Source organism: Anomaloglossus baeobatrachus, chromosome 2, assembly GCF_048569485.1.
Source record: "Anomaloglossus baeobatrachus isolate aAnoBae1 chromosome 2, aAnoBae1.hap1, whole genome shotgun sequence".
Taxonomy (NCBI): Eukaryota; Metazoa; Chordata; class Amphibia; order Anura; family Aromobatidae; genus Anomaloglossus; species Anomaloglossus baeobatrachus.
The window spans coordinates 454,531,293-454,556,185 of record NC_134354.1 but is presented as its reverse complement, the minus strand read 5'-3'; the positions used below and the strand labels follow the sequence as shown (position 1 = coordinate 454,556,185).

Here is a 24,893-nt window from a genome sequence, read left to right as displayed (position 1 = left end):
CTGCCCTCACACACATCCTCTGCCCTCATACACATCCTCTGCTCTCACACTCGTCCTCTGCCCTTACACACATCCTCTGCCCTTACACACATCCTCTGCCCTCACACACATCCTCTGCCCTCACACACATCCTCTGCCCTCACACACACCCCCTGCCCTCACACACATCCTCAGCCCTCCCACACATCCTCTGCCCTCACACACATCCTTTGCCCTCACACACATCCTCTACCCTCACACACATCCTCTGCCCTTACACACATCCTCTGCCCCCACACACATCCTCTGCCCCCACACACATCCTCTGCCCTCACACTCATCCTCTGCCCTCACACTCATCCTCTGCCCTCATACACATCCTCTGCTCTCACACTCGTCCTCTGCCCTTACACACATCCTCTGCCCTTACACACATCCTCTGCCCTTACACACATCCTCTGCCCTTACACACATCCTCTGCCCTTACACACATCCTCTGCCCTTACACACATCCTCTGCCCTTACACACATCCTCTGCCCTTACACACATCCTCTGCCCTTACACACATCCTCTGCCCTTACACACATCCTCTGCCCTCACACACATCCTCTGCCCTCACACACATCCTCTGCCCTCACACACATCCTCTGCCCTCACACACATCCTCTGCCCTCACACACATCCTCTGCCCTCACACACATCCTCTGCCTCACTCATATCCTCTGCCTCACACACATCCTCTGCCTCACATACATCCTCTGCCTCACACACATCCTCTGCCTCACACAAATCCTCTGCTCTCACACACATCCTCTGCCTCACACACATCCATTACCTCACACACATCCTCTGCCCTCATACACATCCTCTGCCCTCGCCCTTACACACATCCTCTGCCCTTACACACATCCTCTGCCCTTACACACATCCTCTGCCCTTACACACATCCTTTTGCCTTTAACACATCCTCTGCCCTCACACTCATCCTCTGCCCTCACACACATCCTCTGCCCTCACACACATCCTCTGCCCTCACACACACCCCCTGCCCTCACACACATCCTCAGCCCTCACACACATCCTCTGCCCTCACACACATCCTTTGCCCTCACACACATCCTCTGTCCTCACACACATCTACCCTCACACACATCCTCTGCCCTCACACTCATCCTCTGTCCTCACACACATCTACCCTCATACACATCCTCTGCTCTCACACTCGTCCTCTGCCTCACACGCATCCTCTGCCCTCACACGCATCCTCTGCCCTCACACGCATCCTCTGCCCCAATCTCATCCTCTGCCCCACTCTCATCCTCTGCCCTCAGTCACACTCATCCTCTGCTGTGCCGGGTCACTAGCTTGTTTCTAGATTCTGAGGGCTATTCTAACACACGGATCTGTATAAACTTGATTTGTTTCCCTCGGAATCTACTTCACCGCCATTAGTCATACAGATACGTCATAGGTGAGCATACGAGGCGACTGCCTGCACCGTGGCGTGAACTGATGCAAAAGATAAAGCACTATAGTTGGTGAGTGGGCGTGGCCGCAGACTGGAGGCCGGTGATTGACAATTTGTGGGCGTGACCAAATACTATGTATGGGCGGTGCCTTAGGCTGGTGACGTCGGTGTAGGCGGGCTTTGGCGTTGGCAGGCGGCTCCCGGACTTGGGCATTAGTCGAGGTATTAGCGGGCACGATGTGGCACGTCGTGACCGCCGGATTTCTCTTCTTCCCCGGGCTTTACCACCTGTGTGCTCGGTGTGCCCGCGGCGTCCTGCCGGGATGGTCGGAGGCTGATTACTCCCTCATCAGCTCCAGGTAAGTGACTGACGAAACAACTGTCTCCTCAGGGAGCGAACATCTGGAGCTTGTCATGTGTGCAGCTGGGGAAGGGATGGAGGAGGCCGTCATGTATCATCACCTCCTGCAGTCCTAGAGCTGTCTGCCCCCATCATGTATCATCACCTCCCGCAGTCCTAGAGCTGTCTGCCCCCATCATGTATCATCACCTCCTGCAGTCCTAGAGCTGTCTGCCCCCATCATGTATCATCACCTCCTGCAGTCCTAGAGCTGTCTGCCCCCATCATGTATCATCACCTCCTGCAGTCCTAGAGCTGTCTGCCCCCATCATGTATCATCACCTCCCGCAGTCCTAGAGCTGTCTGCCCCCATCATGTATCATCACCTCCCGCAGTTCTAGAGCTGTCTGCCCCCATCATGTATCATCACCTCCCGCAGTTCTTGGGCTGTCTGCCCCCATCATGTATCATCACCTCCCGCAGTCCTAGAGCTGTCTGCCCCCATCATGTATCATCACCTCCTGCAGTTCTAGGGCTGTCTGCCCCCATCATGTATCATCACCTCCTGCAGTCCTAGAGCTGTCTGCCCCCATCATGTATCATCACCTCCCGCAGTCCTAGAGCTGTCTGCCCCCATCATGTATCATCACCTCCTGCAGTCCTAGAGCTGTCTGCCCCCATCATGTATCATCACCTCCTGCAGTCCTAGAGCTGTCTGCCCCCATCATGTATCATCACCTCCTGCAGTCCTAGAGCTGTCTGCCCCCATCATGTATCATCACCTCCTGCAGTCCTAGAGCTGTCTGCCCCCATCATGTATCATCACCTCCCGCAGTTCTAGAGCTGTCTGCCCCCATCATGTATCATCACCTCCCGCAGTTCTTGGGCTGTCTGCCCCCATCATGTATCATCACCTCCCGCAGTCCTAGAGCTGTCTGCCCCCATCATGTATCATCACCTCCTGCAGTTCTAGGGCTGTCTGCCCCCATCATGTATCATCACCTCCTGCAGTCCTAGAGCTGTCTGCCCCCATCATGTATCATCACCTCCTGCAGTCCTAGAGCTGTCTGCCCCCATCATGTATCATCACCTCCTGCAGTCCTAGAGCTGTCTGCCCCCATCATGTATCATCACCTCCCGCAGTCCTAGAGCTGTCTGCCCCCATCATGTATCATCACCTCCTGCAGTCCTAGAGCTGTCTGCCCCCATCATGTATCATCACCTCCCGCAGTTCTAGAGCTGTCTGCCCCCATCATGTATCATCACCTCCCGCAGTTCTTGGGCTGTCTGCCCCCATCATGTATCATCACCTCCCGCAGTCCTAGAGCTGTCTGCCCCCATCATGTATCATCACCTCCTGCAGTTCTAGGGCTGTCTGCCCCCATCATGTATCATCACCTCCTGCAGTCCTAGAGCTGTCTGCCCCCATCATGTATCATCACCTCCTGCAGTCCTAGAGCTGTCTGCCCCCATCATGTATCATCACCTCCTGCAGTCCTAGAGCTGTCTGCCCCCATCATGTATCATCACCTCCCGCAGTTCTTGGGCTGTCTGCCCCCATCATGTATCATCACCTCCCGCAGTCCTAGAGCTGTCTGCCCCCATCATGTATCATCACCTCCTGCAGTTCTAGAGCTGTCTGCCCCCATCATGTATCATCACCTCCTGCAGTCCTAGAGCTGTCTGCCCCCATCATGTATCATCACCTCCTGCAGTCCTAGAGCTGTCTGCCCCCATCATGTATCATCACCTCCTGCAGTTCTAGAGCTGTCTGCCCCCATCATGTATCATCACCTCCTGCAGTCCTAGAGCTGTCTGCCCCCATCATGTATCATCACCTCCCGCAGTTCTAGAGCTGTCTGCCCCCATCATGTATCATCACCTCCTGCAGTTCTAGAGCTGTCTGCCCCCATCATGTATCATCACCTCCTGCAGTCCTAGAGCTGTCTGCCCCCATCATGTATCATCACCTCCCGCAGTTCTAGAGCTGTCTGCCCCCATCATGTATCATCACCTCCTGCAGTCCTAGAGCTGTCTGCCCCCATCATGTATCATCACCTCCCGCAGTCCTAGAGCTGTCTGCCCCCATCATGTATCATCACCTCCTGCAGTCCTAGAGCTGTCTGCCCCCATCATGTATCATCACCTCCTGCAGTCCTAGAGCTGTCTGCCCCCATCATGTATCATCACCTCCTGCAGTCCTAGAGCTGTCTGCCCCCATCATGTATCATCACCTCCCGCAGTTCTTGGGCTGTCTGCCCCCATCATGTATCATCACCTCCCGCAGTCCTAGAGCTGTCTGCCCCCATCATGTATCATCACCTCCTGCAGTCCTAGAGCTGTCTGCCCCCATCATGTATCATCACCTCCCGCAGTTCTTGGGCTGTCTGCCCCCATCATGTATCATCACCTCCTGCAGTCCTAGAGCTGTCTGCCCCCATCATGTATCATCACCTCCCGCAGTTCTTGGGCTGTCTGCCCCCATCATGTATCATCACCTCCTGCAGTCCTAGAGCTGTCTGCCCCCATCATGTATCATCACTCCCTGCAGTCCTAGAGCTGTCTGCCCTCATCATGTATCATCACCTCCTGCAGTCCTAGAGCTGTCTGCCCCCATCATGTATCATCACCTCCCGCAGTTCTAGGGCTGTCTGCCCCCATCATGTATCATCACCTCCCGCAGTTCTAGAGCTGTCTTCCCCCATCATGTATCATCACCTCCCGCAGTTCTAGAGCTGTCTTCCCCCATCATGTATCATCACCTCCCGCAGTCCTAGAGCTGTCTGCCCCCATCATGTATCATCACCTCCTGCAGTCCTAGAGCTGTCTGCCCCCATCATGTATCATCACATCCAACAGTTCTAGAGCTGTCTGCCCCCATCATGTATCATCACCTCCTGCAGTTCTAGAGCTGTCTGCCCCCATCATGTATCATCACCTCCTGCAGTCCTAGAGCTGTCTGCCCCCATCATGTATCATCACCTCTTGCAGTCCTAGAGCTGTCTGCCCCCATCATGTATCATCACCTCCTGCAGTCCTAGAGCTGTCTGCCCCCATCATGTATCATCACCTCCCGCAGTCCTAGAGCTGTCTGCCCCCATCATGTATCATCACCTCCCGCAGTCCTAGAGCTGTCTACCCCATCATGTATCATCACCTCTTGCAGTCCTAGAGCTGTCTACCCCATCATGTATCATCACCTCTTGCAGTCCTAGAGCTGTCTGCCCCCATCATGTATCATCACCTCCTGCAGTCCTAGAGCTGTCTACCCCATCATGTATCATCACCTCTTGCAGTCCTAGAGCTGTCTGCCCCCATCATGTATCATCACCTCCTGCAGTCCTAGAGCTGTCTGCCCCCATCATGTATCATCACCTCCCGCAGTCCTAGAGCTGTCTGCCCCCATCATGTATCATCACCTCCCGCAGTCCTAGAGCTGTCTGCCCCCATCATGTATCATCACCTCCTGCAGTCCTAGAGCTGTCTGCCCCCATCATGTATCATCACTCTCAGCAGTCCTAGAGCTGTCTGCCCCCATCATGTATCATCACCTCCCGCAGTCCTAGGGCTGTCTGCCCCCATCATGTATCATCACCTCCTGCAGTTCTAGAGCTGTCTGCCCCCATCATGTATCATCACCTCCCGCAGTCCTAGAGCTGTCTGCCCCCATCATGTATCATCACCTCCTGCAGTCCTAGAGCTGTCTGCCCCCATCATGTATCATCACCTCCTGCAGTCCTAGAGCTGTCTGCCCCCATCATGTATCATCACCTCCCGCAGTTCTAGAGCTGTCTTCCCCCATCATGTATCATCACCTCCCGCAGTTCTAGGGCTGTCTGTCCCATCATGTATCATCACATCCAACAGTTCTAGAGCTGTCTGCCCCCATCATGTATCATCACCTCCCGCAGTTCTAGAGCTGTCTTCCCCCATCATGTATCATCACCTCCCGCAGTTCTAGAGCTGTCTTCCCCCATCATGTATCATCACCTCCCGCAGTCCTAGAGCTGTCTGCCCCCATCATGTATCATCACCTCCCGCAGTCCTAGAGCTGTCTGCCCCCATCATGTATCATCACCTCCCGCAGTTCTAGGGCTGTCTGCCCCCATCATGTATCATCACATCCAACAGTTCTAGAGCTGTCTTCCCCCATCATGTATCATCACCTCCCGCAGTTCTTGGGCTGTCTGCCCCCATCATGTATCATCACCTCCTGCAGTTCTAGAGCTGTCTTCCCCCATCATGTATCATCACCTCCTGCAGTTCTTGGGCTGTCTGCCCCCATCATGTATCATCACCTCCCGCAGTTCTAGAGCTGTCTTCCCCCATCATGTATCATCACCTCCCGCAGTTCTAGAGCTGTCTTCCCCCATCATGTATCATCACCTCCCGCAGTCCTAGAGCTGTCTGCCCCCATCATGTATCATCACATCCAACAGTTCTAGAGCTGTCTGCCCCCATCATGTATCATCACCTCCTGCAGTTCTAGAGCTGTCTGCCCCCATCATGTATCATCACCTCCTGCAGTCCTAGAGCTGTCTGCCCCCATCATGTATCATCACCTCTTGCAGTCCTAGAGCTGTCTGCCCCCATCATGTATCATCACCTCCTGCAGTCCTAGAGCTGTCTGCCCCCATCATGTATCATCACCTCCCGCAGTCCTAGAGCTGTCTGCCCCCATCATGTATCATCACCTCCCGCAGTCCTAGAGCTGTCTACCCCATCATGTATCATCACCTCTTGCAGTCCTAGAGCTGTCTACCCCATCATGTATCATCACCTCTTGCAGTCCTAGAGCTGTCTGCCCCCATCATGTATCATCACCTCCTGCAGTCCTAGAGCTGTCTACCCCATCATGTATCATCACCTCTTGCAGTCCTAGAGCTGTCTGCCCCCATCATGTATCATCACCTCCTGCAGTCCTAGAGCTGTCTGCCCCCATCATGTATCATCACCTCCCGCAGTCCTAGAGCTGTCTGCCCCCATCATGTATCATCACCTCCTGCAGTCCTAGAGCTGTCTGCCCCCATCATGTATCATCACCTCCCGCAGTTCTAGAGCTGTCTGCCCCCATCATGTATCATCACCTCCCGCAGTTCTTGGGCTGTCTGCCCCCATCATGTATCATCACCTCCCGCAGTCCTAGAGCTGTCTGCCCCCATCATGTATCATCACCTCCTGCAGTTCTAGGGCTGTCTGCCCCCATCATGTATCATCACCTCCTGCAGTCCTAGAGCTGTCTGCCCCCATCATGTATCATCACCTCCTGCAGTCCTAGAGCTGTCTGCCCCCATCATGTATCATCACCTCCTGCAGTCCTAGAGCTGTCTGCCCCCATCATGTATCATCACCTCCCGCAGTTCTTGGGCTGTCTGCCCCCATCATGTATCATCACCTCCCGCAGTCCTAGAGCTGTCTGCCCCCATCATGTATCATCACCTCCTGCAGTTCTAGAGCTGTCTGCCCCCATCATGTATCATCACCTCCTGCAGTCCTAGAGCTGTCTGCCCCCATCATGTATCATCACCTCCTGCAGTCCTAGAGCTGTCTGCCCCCATCATGTATCATCACCTCCTGCAGTTCTAGAGCTGTCTGCCCCCATCATGTATCATCACCTCCTGCAGTCCTAGAGCTGTCTGCCCCCATCATGTATCATCACCTCCCGCAGTTCTAGAGCTGTCTGCCCCCATCATGTATCATCACCTCCTGCAGTTCTAGAGCTGTCTGCCCCCATCATGTATCATCACCTCCTGCAGTCCTAGAGCTGTCTGCCCCCATCATGTATCATCACCTCCCGCAGTTCTAGAGCTGTCTGCCCCCATCATGTATCATCACCTCCTGCAGTCCTAGAGCTGTCTGCCCCCATCATGTATCATCACCTCCCGCAGTCCTAGAGCTGTCTGCCCCCATCATGTATCATCACCTCCTGCAGTCCTAGAGCTGTCTGCCCCCATCATGTATCATCACCTCCTGCAGTCCTAGAGCTGTCTGCCCCCATCATGTATCATCACCTCCTGCAGTCCTAGAGCTGTCTGCCCCCATCATGTATCATCACCTCCCGCAGTTCTTGGGCTGTCTGCCCCCATCATGTATCATCACCTCCCGCAGTCCTAGAGCTGTCTGCCCCCATCATGTATCATCACCTCCTGCAGTCCTAGAGCTGTCTGCCCCCATCATGTATCATCACCTCCCGCAGTTCTTGGGCTGTCTGCCCCCATCATGTATCATCACCTCCTGCAGTCCTAGAGCTGTCTGCCCCCATCATGTATCATCACCTCCCGCAGTTCTTGGGCTGTCTGCCCCCATCATGTATCATCACCTCCTGCAGTCCTAGAGCTGTCTGCCCCCATCATGTATCATCACCCCCTGCAGTCCTAGAGCTGTCTGCCCTCATCATGTATCATCACCTCCTGCAGTCCTAGAGCTGTCTGCCCCCATCATGTATCATCACCTCCCGCAGTTCTAGGGCTGTCTGCCCCCATCATGTATCATCACCTCCCGCAGTTCTAGAGCTGTCTTCCCCCATCATGTATCATCACCTCCCGCAGTTCTAGAGCTGTCTTCCCCCATCATGTATCATCACCTCCCGCAGTCCTAGAGCTGTCTGCCCCCATCATGTATCATCACCTCCTGCAGTCCTAGAGCTGTCTGCCCCCATCATGTATCATCACATCCAACAGTTCTAGAGCTGTCTGCCCCCATCATGTATCATCACCTCCTGCAGTTCTAGAGCTGTCTGCCCCCATCATGTATCATCACCTCCTGCAGTCCTAGAGCTGTCTGCCCCCATCATGTATCATCACCTCTTGCAGTCCTAGAGCTGTCTGCCCCCATCATGTATCATCACCTCCTGCAGTCCTAGAGCTGTCTGCCCCCATCATGTATCATCACCTCCCGCAGTCCTAGAGCTGTCTGCCCCCATCATGTATCATCACCTCCCGCAGTCCTAGAGCTGTCTACCCCATCATGTATCATCACCTCTTGCAGTCCTAGAGCTGTCTACCCCATCATGTATCATCACCTCTTGCAGTCCTAGAGCTGTCTGCCCCCATCATGTATCATCACCTCCTGCAGTCCTAGAGCTGTCTACCCCATCATGTATCATCACCTCTTGCAGTCCTAGAGCTGTCTGCCCCCATCATGTATCATCACCTCCTGCAGTCCTAGAGCTGTCTGCCCCCATCATGTATCATCACCTCCCGCAGTCCTAGAGCTGTCTGCCCCCATCATGTATCATCACCTCCCGCAGTCCTAGAGCTGTCTGCCCCCATCATGTATCATCACCTCCTGCAGTCCTAGAGCTGTCTGCCCCCATCATGTATCATCACTCTCAGCAGTCCTAGAGCTGTCTGCCCCCATCATGTATCATCACCTCCCGCAGTCCTAGGGCTGTCTGCCCCCATCATGTATCATCACCTCCTGCAGTTCTAGAGCTGTCTGCCCCCATCATGTATCATCACCTCCCGCAGTCCTAGAGCTGTCTGCCCCCATCATGTATCATCACCTCCTGCAGTCCTAGAGCTGTCTGCCCCCATCATGTATCATCACCTCCTGCAGTCCTAGAGCTGTCTGCCCCCATCATGTATCATCACCTCCCGCAGTTCTAGAGCTGTCTTCCCCCATCATGTATCATCACCTCCCGCAGTTCTAGGGCTGTCTGTCCCATCATGTATCATCACATCCAACAGTTCTAGAGCTGTCTGCCCCCATCATGTATCATCACCTCCCGCAGTTCTAGAGCTGTCTTCCCCCATCATGTATCATCACCTCCCGCAGTTCTAGAGCTGTCTTCCCCCATCATGTATCATCACCTCCCGCAGTCCTAGAGCTGTCTGCCCCCATCATGTATCATCACCTCCCGCAGTCCTAGAGCTGTCTGCCCCCATCATGTATCATCACCTCCCGCAGTTCTAGGGCTGTCTGCCCCCATCATGTATCATCACATCCAACAGTTCTAGAGCTGTCTTCCCCCATCATGTATCATCACCTCCCGCAGTTCTTGGGCTGTCTGCCCCCATCATGTATCATCACCTCCTGCAGTTCTAGAGCTGTCTTCCCCCATCATGTATCATCACCTCCTGCAGTTCTTGGGCTGTCTGCCCCCATCATGTATCATCACCTCCCGCAGTTCTAGAGCTGTCTTCCCCCATCATGTATCATCACCTCCCGCAGTTCTAGAGCTGTCTTCCCCCATCATGTATCATCACCTCCCGCAGTCCTAGAGCTGTCTGCCCCCATCATGTATCATCACATCCAACAGTTCTAGAGCTGTCTGCCGCCATCATGTATCATCACCTCCTGCAGTTCTAGAGCTGTCTGCCCCCATCATGTATCATCACCTCCTGCAGTCCTAGAGCTGTCTGCCCCCATCATGTATCATCACCTCTTGCAGTCCTAGAGCTGTCTGCCCCCATCATGTATCATCACCTCCTGCAGTCCTAGAGCTGTCTGCCCCCATCATGTATCATCACCTCCCGCAGTCCTAGAGCTGTCTGCCCCCATCATGTATCATCACCTCCCGCAGTCCTAGAGCTGTCTACCCCATCATGTATCATCACCTCTTGCAGTCCTAGAGCTGTCTACCCCATCATGTATCATCACCTCTTGCAGTCCTAGAGCTGTCTGCCCCCATCATGTATCATCACCTCCTGCAGTCCTAGAGCTGTCTACCCCATCATGTATCATCACCTCTTGCAGTCCTAGAGCTGTCTGCCCCCATCATGTATCATCACCTCCTGCAGTCCTAGAGCTGTCTGCCCCCATCATGTATCATCACCTCCCGCAGTCCTAGAGCTGTCTGCCCCCATCATGTATCATCACCTCCCGCAGTCCTAGAGCTGTCTGCCCCCATCATGTATCATCACCTCCTGCAGTCCTAGAGCTGTCTGCCCCCATCATGTATCATCACTCTCAGCAGTCCTAGAGCTGTCTGCCCCCATCATGTATCATCACCTCCCGCAGTCCTAGGGCTGTCTGCCCCCATCATGTATCATCACCTCCTGCAGTTCTAGAGCTGTCTGCCCCCATCATGTATCATCACCTCCCGCAGTCCTAGAGCTGTCTGCCCCCATCATGTATCATCACCTCCTGCAGTCCTAGAGCTGTCTGCCCCCATCATGTATCATCACCTCCTGCAGTCCTAGAGCTGTCTGCCCCCATCATGTATCATCACCTCCCGCAGTTCTAGAGCTGTCTTCCCCCATCATGTATCATCACCTCCCGCAGTTCTAGGGCTGTCTGTCCCATCATGTATCATCACATCCAACAGTTCTAGAGCTGTCTGCCCCCATCATGTATCATCACCTCCCGCAGTTCTAGAGCTGTCTTCCCCCATCATGTATCATCACCTCCCGCAGTTCTAGAGCTGTCTTCCCCCATCATGTATCATCACCTCCCGCAGTCCTAGAGCTGTCTGCCCCCATCATGTATCATCACCTCCCGCAGTCCTAGAGCTGTCTGCCCCCATCATGTATCATCACCTCCCGCAGTTCTAGGGCTGTCTGCCCCCATCATGTATCATCACATCCAACAGTTCTAGAGCTGTCTTCCCCCATCATGTATCATCACCTCCCGCAGTTCTTGGGCTGTCTGCCCCCATCATGTATCATCACCTCCTGCAGTTCTAGAGCTGTCTTCCCCCATCATGTATCATCACCTCCTGCAGTTCTTGGGCTGTCTGCCCCCATCATGTATCATCACCTCCCGCAGTTCTAGAGCTGTCTTCCCCCATCATGTATCATCACCTCCCGCAGTTCTAGAGCTGTCTTCCCCCATCATGTATCATCACCTCCCGCAGTCCTAGAGCTGTCTGCCCCCATCATGTATCATCACATCCAACAGTTCTAGAGCTGTCTGCCCCCATCATGTATCATCACCTCCTGCAGTTCTAGAGCTGTCTGCCCCCATCATGTATCATCACCTCCTGCAGTCCTAGAGCTGTCTGCCCCCATCATGTATCATCACCTCTTGCAGTCCTAGAGCTGTCTGCCCCCATCATGTATCATCACCTCCTGCAGTCCTAGAGCTGTCTGCCCCCATCATGTATCATCACCTCCCGCAGTCCTAGAGCTGTCTGCCCCCATCATGTATCATCACCTCCCGCAGTCCTAGAGCTGTCTGCCCCCATCATGTATCATCACCTCCTGCAGTCCTAGAGCTGTCTGCCCCCATCATGTATCATCACTCTCAGCAGTCCTAGAGCTGTCTGCCCCCATCATGTATCATCACCTCCCGCAGTCCTAGGGCTGTCTGCCCCCATCATGTATCATCACCTCCTGCAGTTCTAGAGCTGTCTGCCCCCATCATGTATCATCACCTCCCGCAGTCCTAGAGCTGTCTGCCCCCATCATGTATCATCACCTCCTGCAGTCCTAGAGCTGTCTGCCCCCATCATGTATCATCACCTCCTGCAGTCCTAGAGCTGTCTGCCCCCATCATGTATCATCACCTCCCGCAGTTCTAGAGCTGTCTTCCCCCATCATGTATCATCACCTCCCGCAGTTCTAGGGCTGTCTGTCCCATCATGTATCATCACATCCAACAGTTCTAGAGCTGTCTGCCCCCATCATGTATCATCACCTCCCGCAGTTCTAGAGCTGTCTTCCCCCATCATGTATCATCACCTCCCGCAGTTCTAGAGCTGTCTTCCCCCATCATGTATCATCACCTCCCGCAGTCCTAGAGCTGTCTGCCCCCATCATGTATCATCACCTCCCGCAGTCCTAGAGCTGTCTGCCCCCATCATGTATCATCACCTCCCGCAGTTCTAGGGCTGTCTGCCCCCATCATGTATCATCACATCCAACAGTTCTAGAGCTGTCTTCCCCCATCATGTATCATCACCTCCCGCAGTTCTTGGGCTGTCTGCCCCCATCATGTATCATCACCTCCTGCAGTTCTAGAGCTGTCTTCCCCCATCATGTATCATCACCTCCTGCAGTTCTTGGGCTGTCTGCCCCCATCATGTATCATCACATCCAACAGTTCTAGAGCTGTCTGCCCCCATCATGTATCATCACCTCCAGCAGTCCTAGAGCTGTCTGCCCCCATCATGTATCATCACCTCCTGCAGTCCTAGAGCTGTCTGCCCCATCTTGTATCATCACCTCCCGCAGTTCTAGAGCTGTCTGCCCCCATCATGTATCGTCACCTCCCGCAGTCCTAGAGCTGTCTGCCCCCATCATGTATCATCACTCTCAGCAGTCCTAGAGCTGTCTGCCCCCATCATGTATCATCACCTCCTGCAGTCCTAGAGCTGTCTGCCCCCATCATGTATCATCACCTTCAGCAGTCCTAGAGCTTTCTGCCCCCATCATGTATCATCACCTCCTGCAGTCCTAGAGCTGTCTGCCCCCATCATGTATCATCACCTCCCGCAGTCCTAGAGCTGTCTGCCCCCATCATGTATCATCACCTCCTGCAGTCCTAGAGCTGTCTGCCCCCATCATGTATCGTCACCTCCCGCAGTCCTAGAGCTGTCTGCCCCCATCATGTATCATCACTCTCAGCAGTCCTAGAGCTGTCTGCCCCCATCATGTATCATCACCTCCCGCAGTCCTAGGGCTGTCTGCCCCCATCATGTATCATCACCTCCCGCAGTTCTAGAGCTGTCTGCCCCCATCATGTATCATCACCTCCCGCAGTCCTAGTGCTGTCTGCCCCCATCATGTATCATCACCTCCCGCAGTCCTAGAGCTGTCTGCCCCCATCATGTATCATCACCTCCTGCAGTCCTAGAGCTGTCTGCCCCCATCATGTATCATCACCTCCCGCAGTCCTAGAGCTGTCTGCCCCCATCATGTATCATCACCTCTTGCAGTCCTAGAGCTGTCTGCCCCCATCATGTATCATCACCTCCTGCAGTCCTAGAGCTGTCTGCCCCCATCATGTATCATCACCTCCCGCAGTCCTAGAGCTGTCTGCCCCCATCATGTATCATCACCTCCCGCAGTCCTAGAGCTGTCTGCCCCCATCATGTATCATCACCTCCTGCAGTCCTAGAGCTGTCTGCCCCCATCATGTATCATCACTCTCAGCAGTCCTAGAGCTGTCTGCCCCCATCATGTATCATCACCTCCCGCAGTCCTAGGGCTGTCTGCCCCCATCATGTATCATCACCTCCTGCAGTTCTAGAGCTGTCTGCCCCCATCATGTATCATCACCTCCCGCAGTCCTAGAGCTGTCTGCCCCCATCATGTATCATCACCTCCTGCAGTCCTAGAGCTGTCTGCCCCCATCATGTATCATCACCTCCTGCAGTCCTAGAGCTGTCTGCCCCCATCATGTATCATCACCTCCCGCAGTTCTAGAGCTGTCTGCCCCCATCATGTATCGTCACCTCCCGCAGTCCTAGAGCTGTCTGCCCCCATCATGTATCATCACTCTCAGCAGTCCTAGAGCTGTCTGCCCCCATCATGTATCATCACCTCCTGCAGTCCTAGAGCTGTCTGCCCCCATCATGTATCATCACCTTCAGCAGTCCTAGAGCTTTCTGCCCCCATCATGTATCATCACCTCCTGCAGTCCTAGAGCTGTCTGCCCCCATCATGTATCATCACCTCCCGCAGTCCTAGAGCTGTCTGCCCCCATCATGTATCATCACCTCCTGCAGTCCTAGAGCTGTCTTCCCCCATCATGTATCATCACCTCCCGCAGTTCTAGGGCTGTCTGTCCCATCATGTATCATCACATCCAACAGTTCTAGAGCTGTCTGCCCCCATCATGTATCATCACCTCCCGCAGTTCTAGAGCTGTCTTCCCCCATCATGTATCATCACCTCCCGCAGTTCTAGAGCTGTCTTCCCCCATCATGTATCATCACCTCCCGCAGTCCTAGAGCTGTCTGCCCCCATCATGTATCATCACCTCCCGCAGTCCTAGAGCTGTCTGCCCCCATCATGTATCATCACCTCCCGCAGTTCTAGGGCTGTCTGCCCCCATCATGTATCATCACATCCAACAGTTCTAGAGCTGTCTTCCCCCATCATGTATCATCACCTCCCGCAGTTCTTGGGCTGTCTGCCCCCATCATGTATCATCACCTCCTGCAGTTCTAGAGCTGTCTTCCCCCATCATGTATCATCACCTCCTGCAGTTCTTGGGCTGTCTGCCCCCATCATGTATCATCACATCCAACAGTTCTAGAGCTGTCTGCCCCCATCATGTATCATCACCTCCAGCAGTCCTAGAGCTGTCTGCCCCCATCATGTATCATCACCTCCTGCAGTCCTAGAGCTGTCTGCCCCATCATGTATCATCACCTCCCGCAGTTCTAGAGCTGTCTGCCCCCATCATGTATCGTCACCTCCCGCAGTCCTAGAGCTGTCTGCCCCCATCATGTATCATCACTCTCAGCAGTCCTAGAGCTGTCTGCCCCCATCATGTATCATCACCTCCTGCAGTCCTAGAGCTGTCTGCCCCCATCATGTATCATCACCTTCAGCAGTCCTAGAGCTTTCTGCCCCCATCATGTATCATCACCTCCTGCAGTCCTAGAGCTGTCTGCCCCCATCATGTATCATCACCTCCCGCAGTCCTAGAGCTGTCTGCCCCCATCATGTATCATCACCTCCTGCAGTCCTAGAGCTGTCTGCCCCCATCATGTATCGTCACCTCCCGCAGTCCTAGAGCTGTCTGCCCCCATCATGTATCATCACCTCCCGCAGTCCTAGGGCTGTCTGCCCCCATCATGTATCATCACCTCCCGCAGTTCTAGAGCTGTCTGCCCCCATCATGTATCATCACCTCCCGCAGTCCTAGAGCTGTCTGCCCCCATCATGTATCATCACCTCCCGCAGTCCTAGAGCTGTCTGCCCCCATCATGTATCATCACCTCCTGCAGTCCTAGAGCTGTCTGCCCCCATCATGTATCATCACCTCCCGCAGTCCTAGAGCTGTCTGCCCCCATCATGTATCATCACCTCCTGCAGTCCTAGAGCTGTCTGCCCCCATCATGTATCATCACCTCCCGCAGTTCTAGAGCTGTCTGCCCCCATCATGTATCATCACATCCAACAGTTCTAGAGCTGTCTGCCCCCATCATGTATCATCACCTCCCGCAGTTCTAGAGCTGTCTTCCCCCATCATGTATCATCACCTCCCGCAGTTCTAGAGCTGTCTTCCCCCATCATGTATCATCACCTCCCGCAGTCCTAGAGCTGTCTGCCCCCATCATGTATCATCACCTCCCGCAGTCCTAGAGCTGTCTGCCCCCATCATGTATCATCACATCCAACAGTTCTAGAGCTGTCTGCCCCCATCATGTATCATCACCTCCCGCAGTTCTAGAGCTGTCTTCCCCCATCATGTATCATCACCTCCCGCAGTTCTAGGGCTGTCTGCCCCCATCATGTATCATCACATCCAACAGTTCTAGAGCTGTCTGCCCCCATCATGTATCATCACCTCCCGCAGTTCTAGAGCTGTCTTCCCCCATCATGTATCATCACCTCCCGCAGTCCTAGAGCTGTCTGCCCCCATCATGTATCATCACCTCCCGCAGTCCTAGAGCTGTCTGCCCCCATCATGTATCATCACCTCCCGCAGTTCTAGGGCTGTCTGCCCCATCATGTATCATCACATCCAACAGTTCTAGAGCTGTCTTCCCCCATCATGTATCATCACCTCCCGCAGTTCTAGAGCTGTCTTCCCCCATCATGTATCATCACCTCCCGCAGTTCTAGAGCTGTCTTCCCCCATCATGTATCATCACCTCCCGCAGTTCTAGAGCTGTCTTCCCCCATCATGTATCATCACCTCCCGCAGTCCTAGAGCTGTCTGCCCCCATCATGTATCATCACCTCCCGCAGTCCTAGAGCTGTCTGCCCCCATCATGTATCATCACCTCCCGCAGTTCTAGGGCTGTCTGCCCCCATCATGTATCATCACATCCAACAGTTCTAGAGCTGTCTTCCCCCATCATGTATCATCACCTCCCGCAGTTCTTGGGCTGTCTGCCCCCATCATGTATCATCACCTCCTGCAGTCCTAGAGCTGTCTGCTCCATCATGTATCATCACCTCCAGCAGTCCTAGAGCTGTCTGCCCCCATCATGTATCATCACCTCCTGCAGTCCTAGAGCTGTCTGCCCCCATCATGTATCATCACCTCCTGCAGTCCTAGAGCTGTCTGCCCCCATCATGTATCATCACCTTCAGCAGCTCCAGAGGTGTCTGCCCCCATCATGTATCATCACCTCCTGCAGTCCTAGAGCTGTCTGCCCCCATCATGTATCATCACCTCCTGCAGTCCTAGGGCTGTCTGCCCCCATCATGTATCATCACCCTCAGCAGTCCTAGAGCTGTCTGCCCTCATCATGTATCATCACATCCAACAGTTCTGGAGCTGTCTGCCCCCATCATGTATTATCACCTCCTGCAGTTCTAGAGCTGTCTACCCCCATCATGTATCATCACCTCCTGCAGTTCTAGAGCTGTCTGCCCCCATCATGTATCATCACCTCCTGCAGTCTTAGAGCTGTCTGCCCCCATCATGTATCATCACCTCCCGCAGTTCTAGAGCTGTCTGCCCCCATCATGTATCATCACCTCCCGCAGTCCTAGAGCTGTCTGCCCCCATCATGTATCATCACCTTCAGCAGTCCTAGAGCTGTCTGCCCCCATCATGTATCATCACCTTCAGCAGTCCTAGAGCTGTCTGCCCCATCAAGTATCATCACCTTCAGCAGTCCTAGAGCTGTCTGCCCCCCACATATATCATCACCTCCTGCAGTTCTAGGGCTGTCTGCCCCCATCATGTATCATCACCTCCTGCAGTCCTAGAGCTGTCTGCCCCCATCATGTATCATCACCTCCTGCAGTTCTAGAGCTGTCTGCCCTCATCATGTATCATCACCTCCCGCAGTTCTTGGGCTGTCTGCCCCCATCATGTATCATCACCTCCTGCAGTTCTAGAGCTGTCTGCCCTCATCATGTATCATCACCTCCTGCAGTTCTTGGGCTGTCTGCCCCCATCATGTGTCATCACCTCCTGCAGTTCTAGAGCTGTCTGCCCCCATCATGTATCATCACCTCCTGCAGTCCTAGAGCTGTCTACCCCTATCATGTATCATCACCTCCCGCAGTTCTGGGGCTGTCTGCCCCCATCATGTATCATCACCTCCTGCAGTTCTAGAGCTGTCTGCCCCCATCATGTATCATCACCTCCTGCAGTCCTAGAGCTGTCTGCCCCCATCATGTATCATCACCTCCTGCAGTTCTAGAGCTGTCTGCCCTCATCATGTATCATCACCTCCCGCAGTTCTTGGGCTGTCTGCCCCCATCATGTATCATCACCTCCTGCAGTTCTAGAGCTGTCTGCCCTCATCATGTATCATCACCTCCTGCAGTTCTTGGGCTGTCTGCCCCCATCATGTGTCATCACCTCCTGCAGTTCTAGAGCTGTCTGCCCCCATCATGTATCATCACCTCCTGCAGTCCTAGAGCTGTCTACCCCTATCATGTATCATCACCTCCCGCAGTTCTGGGGCTGTCTGCCCCCATCTTGTATCATCACCTCCTGCAGTTCTAGAGCTGTCTGCCCCCATCATGTATCATCACCTCCTGCAGTCCTAGAGCTGTCTGCCCCCATCATGTATCATCACCTCCTGCAGTTCTAGAGCTGTCTGCCCTCATCATGTATCATCACCTCCTGCAGTCCTAGAGCTGTCTGCCCCCATCATGTATCATCACCTCCTGCAGTTCTAGGGCTGTCTGCCCCCATCATGTATCATCACCTCCAGCAGCTCCAGAGCTGTCTGCCCCCATCATGTATCATCACCTCCTGCAGTTCTAGAGCTGTCTGCCCCCATCATGTATCATCACCTCCTGCAGTCCTAGAGCTGTCTACCCCCATCATGTATCATCACCTCCTGCAGTTCTAGAGCTGTCTGCCCCCATCATGTATCATCACCTCCCGCAGTTCTGGGGCTGTCTGCCCCCATCATGTATCATCACCTCCTGCAGTTCTAGAGCTGTCTGCCCCCATCATGTATCATCACCTCCTGCAGTTCTAGAGCTGTCTGCCCCCATCATGTATCATCACCTCCAGCAGCTCCAGAGGTGTCTGCCCCCATCATGTATCATCACCTCCTGCAGTTCTAGGGCTGTCTGCCCCCATCATGTATCATCACCTCCAGCAGCTCCAGAGCTGTCTGCCCCCATCATGTATCATCACCTCCCGCAGTTCTAGAACTGTCTGCCCCCATCATGTATCATCACCTCCCGCAGTTCTAGAACTGTCTGCCCCCATCATGTATCATCACCTTCAGCAGTCCTAGGGCTGTCGGAAAGAACTCCGGCACTCTTAGTAACCCCATAAGAGACTTAAGCAGTAGTGATGTTCAAATAGAATTTTTTATTCAGAGAAAAAGTCCATAAATAAACGTTTTCGACCTAATTCGGTCTTCCTCAGAAAGGACTTATCTATGGAGATGCAGGGTAAAATTATGATCTTCCTTTGTAAGATCCTCCTTTATGGATCCACAGATTCAGAACAGACCTGTTAGGGTATGTGCGCACGTTGCTTTTTACCTGCTTTTTACCTGCTTTTTTGCTGCTTTTTCTTCTGCGCTGTTTAATGCCATAATGGATGTGTTCTTCTATTCAAGCAAAGTCTATGGGAATTTGGGTTTCTTGTTCACACTATGTTGTTCAAAATGCAGCCTTTTTGTGGCAGAACTTTGGTCAAAAACTCAGCTTTTCAAAGAAGCAACATGTCAATTGTTTTTGCCATTTGGGTTTTGCACTGCAAAGCTGAGTTTTTGACCAAAGTTCTGCCACAAAAAGGCTGCATTTTGAACAACATAGTGTGAACAAGAAACCCAAATTCCCATAGACTTTGCTTGAATAGAAGAACACATCCATTTTGGCATTAAACAGCGCAGAAGAAAAAGCAGCAAAAAAGCAGGTAAAAAGCAGGTAAAAAGCAACGTGCGCACATACCCTTATAATGAAAAAGCGTTCTTTGAATAAGGGTTTTTTTAATATTTCTATCTGACGTCTTAATAGTTTCACGGGGAAATGACCTTACCACGTGTTTAGGCCGATCAGTTCATCATTACGGTATGAAAACAGATGTAAAAATCAGCTGCCTATAGGACCATTCAATAGCATATATTCAGAATATCGTCCTATAAATTGGATATCTTAAATGAGGTTGGATTGGACAATATACTGAACAAAAGAGGAAAGCCCTCACGATTATGTTACAAAGTGGACATATGTGTGTGGGGAACCGCTCCGTGGACTTCACAGTGAAGTCCACGGAGCGGTTCCCCACACACATATGTCCACTTTGTAACATAATCGTGAGGGCTTTCCTCTTTTGTTCAGTATATTGTCCAATCCAACCTCATTTAAGATATCCAATTTATAGGACGATATTCTGAATATATGCTATTGAATGGTCCTATAGGCAGCTGATTTTTACATCTGTTTTCATACCGTAATGATGAACTGATCGGCCTAAACACGTGGTAAGGTCATTTCCCCGTGAAACTATTAAGACGTCAGATAGAAATATTAAAAAAACCCTTATTCAAAGAACGCTTTTTCATTATAACAGGTCTGTTCTGAATCTGTGGATCCATAAAGGAGGATCTTACAAAGGAAGATCATAATTTTACCCTGCATCTCCATAGATAAGTCCTTTCTGAGGAAGACCGAATTAGGTCGAAAACGTTTATTTATGGACTTTTTCTCTGAATAAAAAATTCTATTTGAACATCACTACTGCTTAAGTCTCTTATTGGGGTTACTAAGAGTGCCGGAGTTCTTTCCTACATATATATATTTTTCTCCAGAGCACCTAATTGGTGAAGCAGGGTCCTAACCTACTTGTCCTAGGGCTGTCTGCCCCCATCATGTATCATCACCTCCCGCAGTTCTTGGGCTGTCTGCCCCCATCATGTATCATCACCTCCTGCAGTCCTAGAGCTGTATGCCCCCATCATGTATCATCACCTCCCGCAGTTCTAGGGCTGTCTGCCCCCATCATGTATCATCACCCTCAGCAGTCCTAGAGCTGTCTGCCCCATCATGTATCATCACCTCCTGCAGTCCTAGAGCTGTCTGCCCCATCATGTATCATCACCTCCTGCAGTCCTAGAGCTGTCTGCCCCCATCATGTATCATCACCTCCTGCAGTTCTTGGGCTGTCTGCCCCCATCATGTGTCATCACCTCCTGCAGTCCTAGAGCTGTATGCCCCCATCATGTATCATCACCTCCCGCAGTTCTAGGGCTGTCTGCCCCCATCATGTATCATCACCCTCAGCAGTCCTAGAGCTGTCTGCCCCATCATGTATCATCACCTCCCGCAGTTCTTGGGCTGTCTGCCCCCATCATGTATCATCACCTCCTGCAGTCCTAGAGCTGTCTGCCCCCATCATGTATCATCACCTCCTGCAGTTCTAGAGCTGTCTGCCCTCATCATGTATCATCACCTCCCGCAGTTCTTGGGCTGTCTGCCCCCATCATGTATCATCACCTCCTGCAGTCCTAGAGCTGTCTGCCCCCATCATGTATCATCACCTCCTGCAGTTCTTGGGCTGTCTGCCCCCATCATGTGTCATCACCTCCTGCAGTTCTAGAGCTGTCTGCCCCCATCATGTATCATCACTCTCAGCAGTCCTAGAGCTGTCTGCCCCCATCATGTATCATCACCTCCCGCAGTTCTTGGGCTGTCTGCCCCCATCATGTATCATCACCTCCTGCAGTTCTAGAGCTGTCTGCCCCCCATCATGTATCATCACCTCCTGCAGTCCAAGAGCTGTCTGCCCCCATCATGTATCATCACTTCCTGCAGTTCTAGAGCTGTCTGCCCTCATCATGTATCATCACCTCCCGCAGTTCTTGGGCTGTCTGCCCCCATCATGTATCATCACCTCCTGCAGTTCTAGGGCTGTCTGCCCCCATCATGTATCATCACCTCCTGCAGTCCTAGAGCTGTCTGCCCCCATCATGTATCATCACCTCCAGCAGCTCCAGAGCTGTCTGCCCCCATCATGTATCATCACCTCCCGCAGTTCTAGAACTGTCTGCCCCCATCATGTATCATCACCTTCAGCAGTCCTAGGGCTGTCTGCCCCCATCATGTATCATCACCTCCCGCAGTTCTTGGGCTGTCTGCCCCATCATGTATTATCACCTCCTGCAGTTCTAGAGCTGTCTGCCCCCATCATGTATCATCACCTCCTGCAGTCCTAGAGCTGTATGCCCCCATCATGTATCATCACCTCCCGCAGTTCTAGGGCTGTCTGCCCCCATCATGTATCATCACCCTCAACAGTCCTAGAGCTGTCTGCCCTCATCATGTATCATCACATCCAACAGTTCTGGAGCTGTCTGCCCCATCATGTATCATCACCTCCTGTAGTTCTAGAGCCGTCTACCCCCATCATGTATCATCACCTCCTGCAGTTCTAGAGCTGTCTGCCCCCATCATGTATCATCACCTCCTGCAGTCCTAGAGCTGTCTGCCCCCATCATGTATCATCACCTCCCGCAGTTCTAGAGCTGTCTTCCCCCATCATGTATCATCACCTCCCACAGTTCTTGGGCTGTCTGCCCCCATCATGTATCATCACCTCCTGCAGTTCTAGAGCTGTCTACCCCCATCATGTATCATCACCTCCTGCAGTCCTAGAGCTGTCTGCCCCCATCATGTATCATCACCTCCCGCAGTTCTAGAGCTGTCTACCCCCATCATGTATCATCACCTCCTGCAGTCCTAGAGCTGTCTGCCCCCATCATGTATCATCACCTCCCGCAGTTCTAGGGCTGTCTGCCCCCATCATGTATCATCACCTCCTTCAGTTCTAGAGCTGTCTGCCCCCATCGTGTATCATCACCTCCTGCAGTTCTAGAGCTGTCTACCCCCATCATGTATCATCACCTCCCGCAGTTCTTGGGCTGTCTGCCCCCATCATGTATCATCACCCCCCACAGTTCTAGGGCTGTCTGCCCCCATCATGTATCATCACCTCCCGCAGTTCTAGAGCTGTCTACCCCCATCATGTATCATCACCTCCTGCAGTTCTAGAGCTGTCTTCCCCCATCATGTATCATCACCTCCTGCAGTTCTAGAGCTGTCTTCCCCCATCATGTATCATCACCTCCTGCAGTTCTAGAGCTGTCTTCCCCCATCATGTATCATCACCTCCTGCAGTTCTAGAGCCGTCTACCCCCATCATGTATCATCACCTCCTGCAGTTCTAGAGCTGTCTTCCCCCATCATGTATCATCACCTCCTGCAGTCCTAGAGCTGTCTACCCCCATCATGTATCATCACCTCCTGCAGTTCTAGAGCTGTCTTCCCCCATCATGTATCATCACCTCCTGCAGTTCTAGAGCTGTCTGCCCTCATCATGTATCATCACCTCCTGCAGTTCTAGAGCTGTCTGCCCTCATCATGTATCATCACCTCCTGCAGTTCTAGAGCTGTCTTCCCCCATCATGTATCATCACCTCCTGCAGTTCTAGAGCTGTCTTCCCCCATCATGTATCATCACCTCCTGCAGTTCTAGAGCTGTCTACCCCCATCATGTATCATCACCTCCCACAGTTCTAGGGCTGTCTGCCCCCATCATGTAATGTTCTAGAGCTGTCTGCCCCCATCATGTATCATCACCCTCAGCAGTCCTAGAGCTGTCTACCCCCATCATGTATCATCACCTCCTGCAGTCCTAGAGCTGTCTACCCCCATCATGTATCATCACCTCCTGCAGTCCTAGAGCTGTCTGCCCCCATCATGTATCATCACCTCCCGCAGTTCTAGGGCTGTCTGCCCCCATCATGTATCATCACCTCCTTCAGTTCTAGAGCTGTCTGCCCCCATCATGTATCATCACCTCCTGCAGTTCTAGAGCTGTCTACCCCCATCATGTATCATCACCTCCCGCAGTTCTTGGGCTGTCTGCCCCCATCATGTATCATCACCCCCCACAGTTCTAGGGCTGTCTGCCCCCATCATGTATCATCACCTCCCGCAGTTCTAGAGCTGTCTACCCCCATCATGTATCATCACCTCCTGCAGTTCTTGAGCTGTCTTCCCCCATCATGTATCATCACCTCCTGCAGTTCTAGAGCTGTCTTCCCCCATCATGTATCATCACCTCCTGCAGTTCTAGAGCTGTCTTCCCCCATCATGTATCATCACCTCCTGCAGTTCTAGAGCCGTCTACCCCCATCATGTATCGTCACCTCCTGCAGTTCTAGAGCTGTCTTCCCCCATCATGTATCATCACCTCCTGCAGTCCTAGAGCTGTCTACCCCCATCATGTATCATCACCTCCTGCAGTTCTAGAGTGGTCTGCCCCCATCATGTATCATCACCCCCCACAGTTCTAGGGCTGTCTGCCCCCATCATGTATCATCACCTCCTGCAGTTCTAGAGCTGTCTACCCCCATCATGTATCATCACCTCCTGCAGTTCTAGAGCTGTTTTCCCCCATCATGTATCATCACCTCCTGCAGTTCTAGAGCTGTCTTCCCCCATCATGTATCATCACCTCCTGCAGTTCTAGAGCAGTCTGCCCTCATCATGTATCATCACCTCCTGCAGTTCTAGAGCTGTCTACCCCCATCATGTATCATCACCTCCTGCAGTTCTAGAGCTGTCTACCCCCATCATGTATCATCACCTCCCACAGTTCTAGGGCTGTCTGCCCCCATCATGTAATGTTCTAGAGCTGTCTGCCCCCATCATGTATCATCACCCTCAGCAGTCCTAGAGCTGTCTACCCCCATCATTTATCATCACCTCCTGCAGTTCTAGAGCTGTCTACCCCCATCATGTATCATCACCTCCCACAGTTCTAGGGCTGTCTGCCCCCATCATGTAATGTTCTAGAGCTGTCTGCCCCCATCATGTATCATCACCCTCAGCAGTCCTAGAGCTGTCTACCCCATCATGTATCATCACCTCCTGCAGTTCTAGGGCTGTCTACCCCCATCATGTATCTTGTCCGCACATCCAGCGGCATCATCAGATGAATAATTGTTTGTCACCTCGTATGAATACATAGACATATATATATATATATATGTGTCTGTACATCCAGCAAGCAGTGTCCATTCATGTAATTCCAGGTATGTAAGTAACACTACT

At 52.8% G+C, this 24,893-nt stretch overlaps 1 protein-coding gene across 1 annotated transcript in view; it reads left to right on the top strand.

The window, feature by feature from the left end:
• Positions 1-1,628: 1,628 nt before the first annotated feature.
• Positions 1,629-24,893, top strand: part of TLCD3A (TLC domain containing 3A) — a 114,453-nt gene continuing 91,188 nt past the window's right edge. Inside the window, exon 1 of the mRNA XM_075334217.1 lies at positions 1,629-1,807. Coding sequence (XP_075190332.1) covers positions 1,686-1,807 — 122 coding nt within the window. The 5' untranslated portion in view covers positions 1,629-1,685. The remainder of the gene's footprint in view (positions 1,808-24,893) is intronic.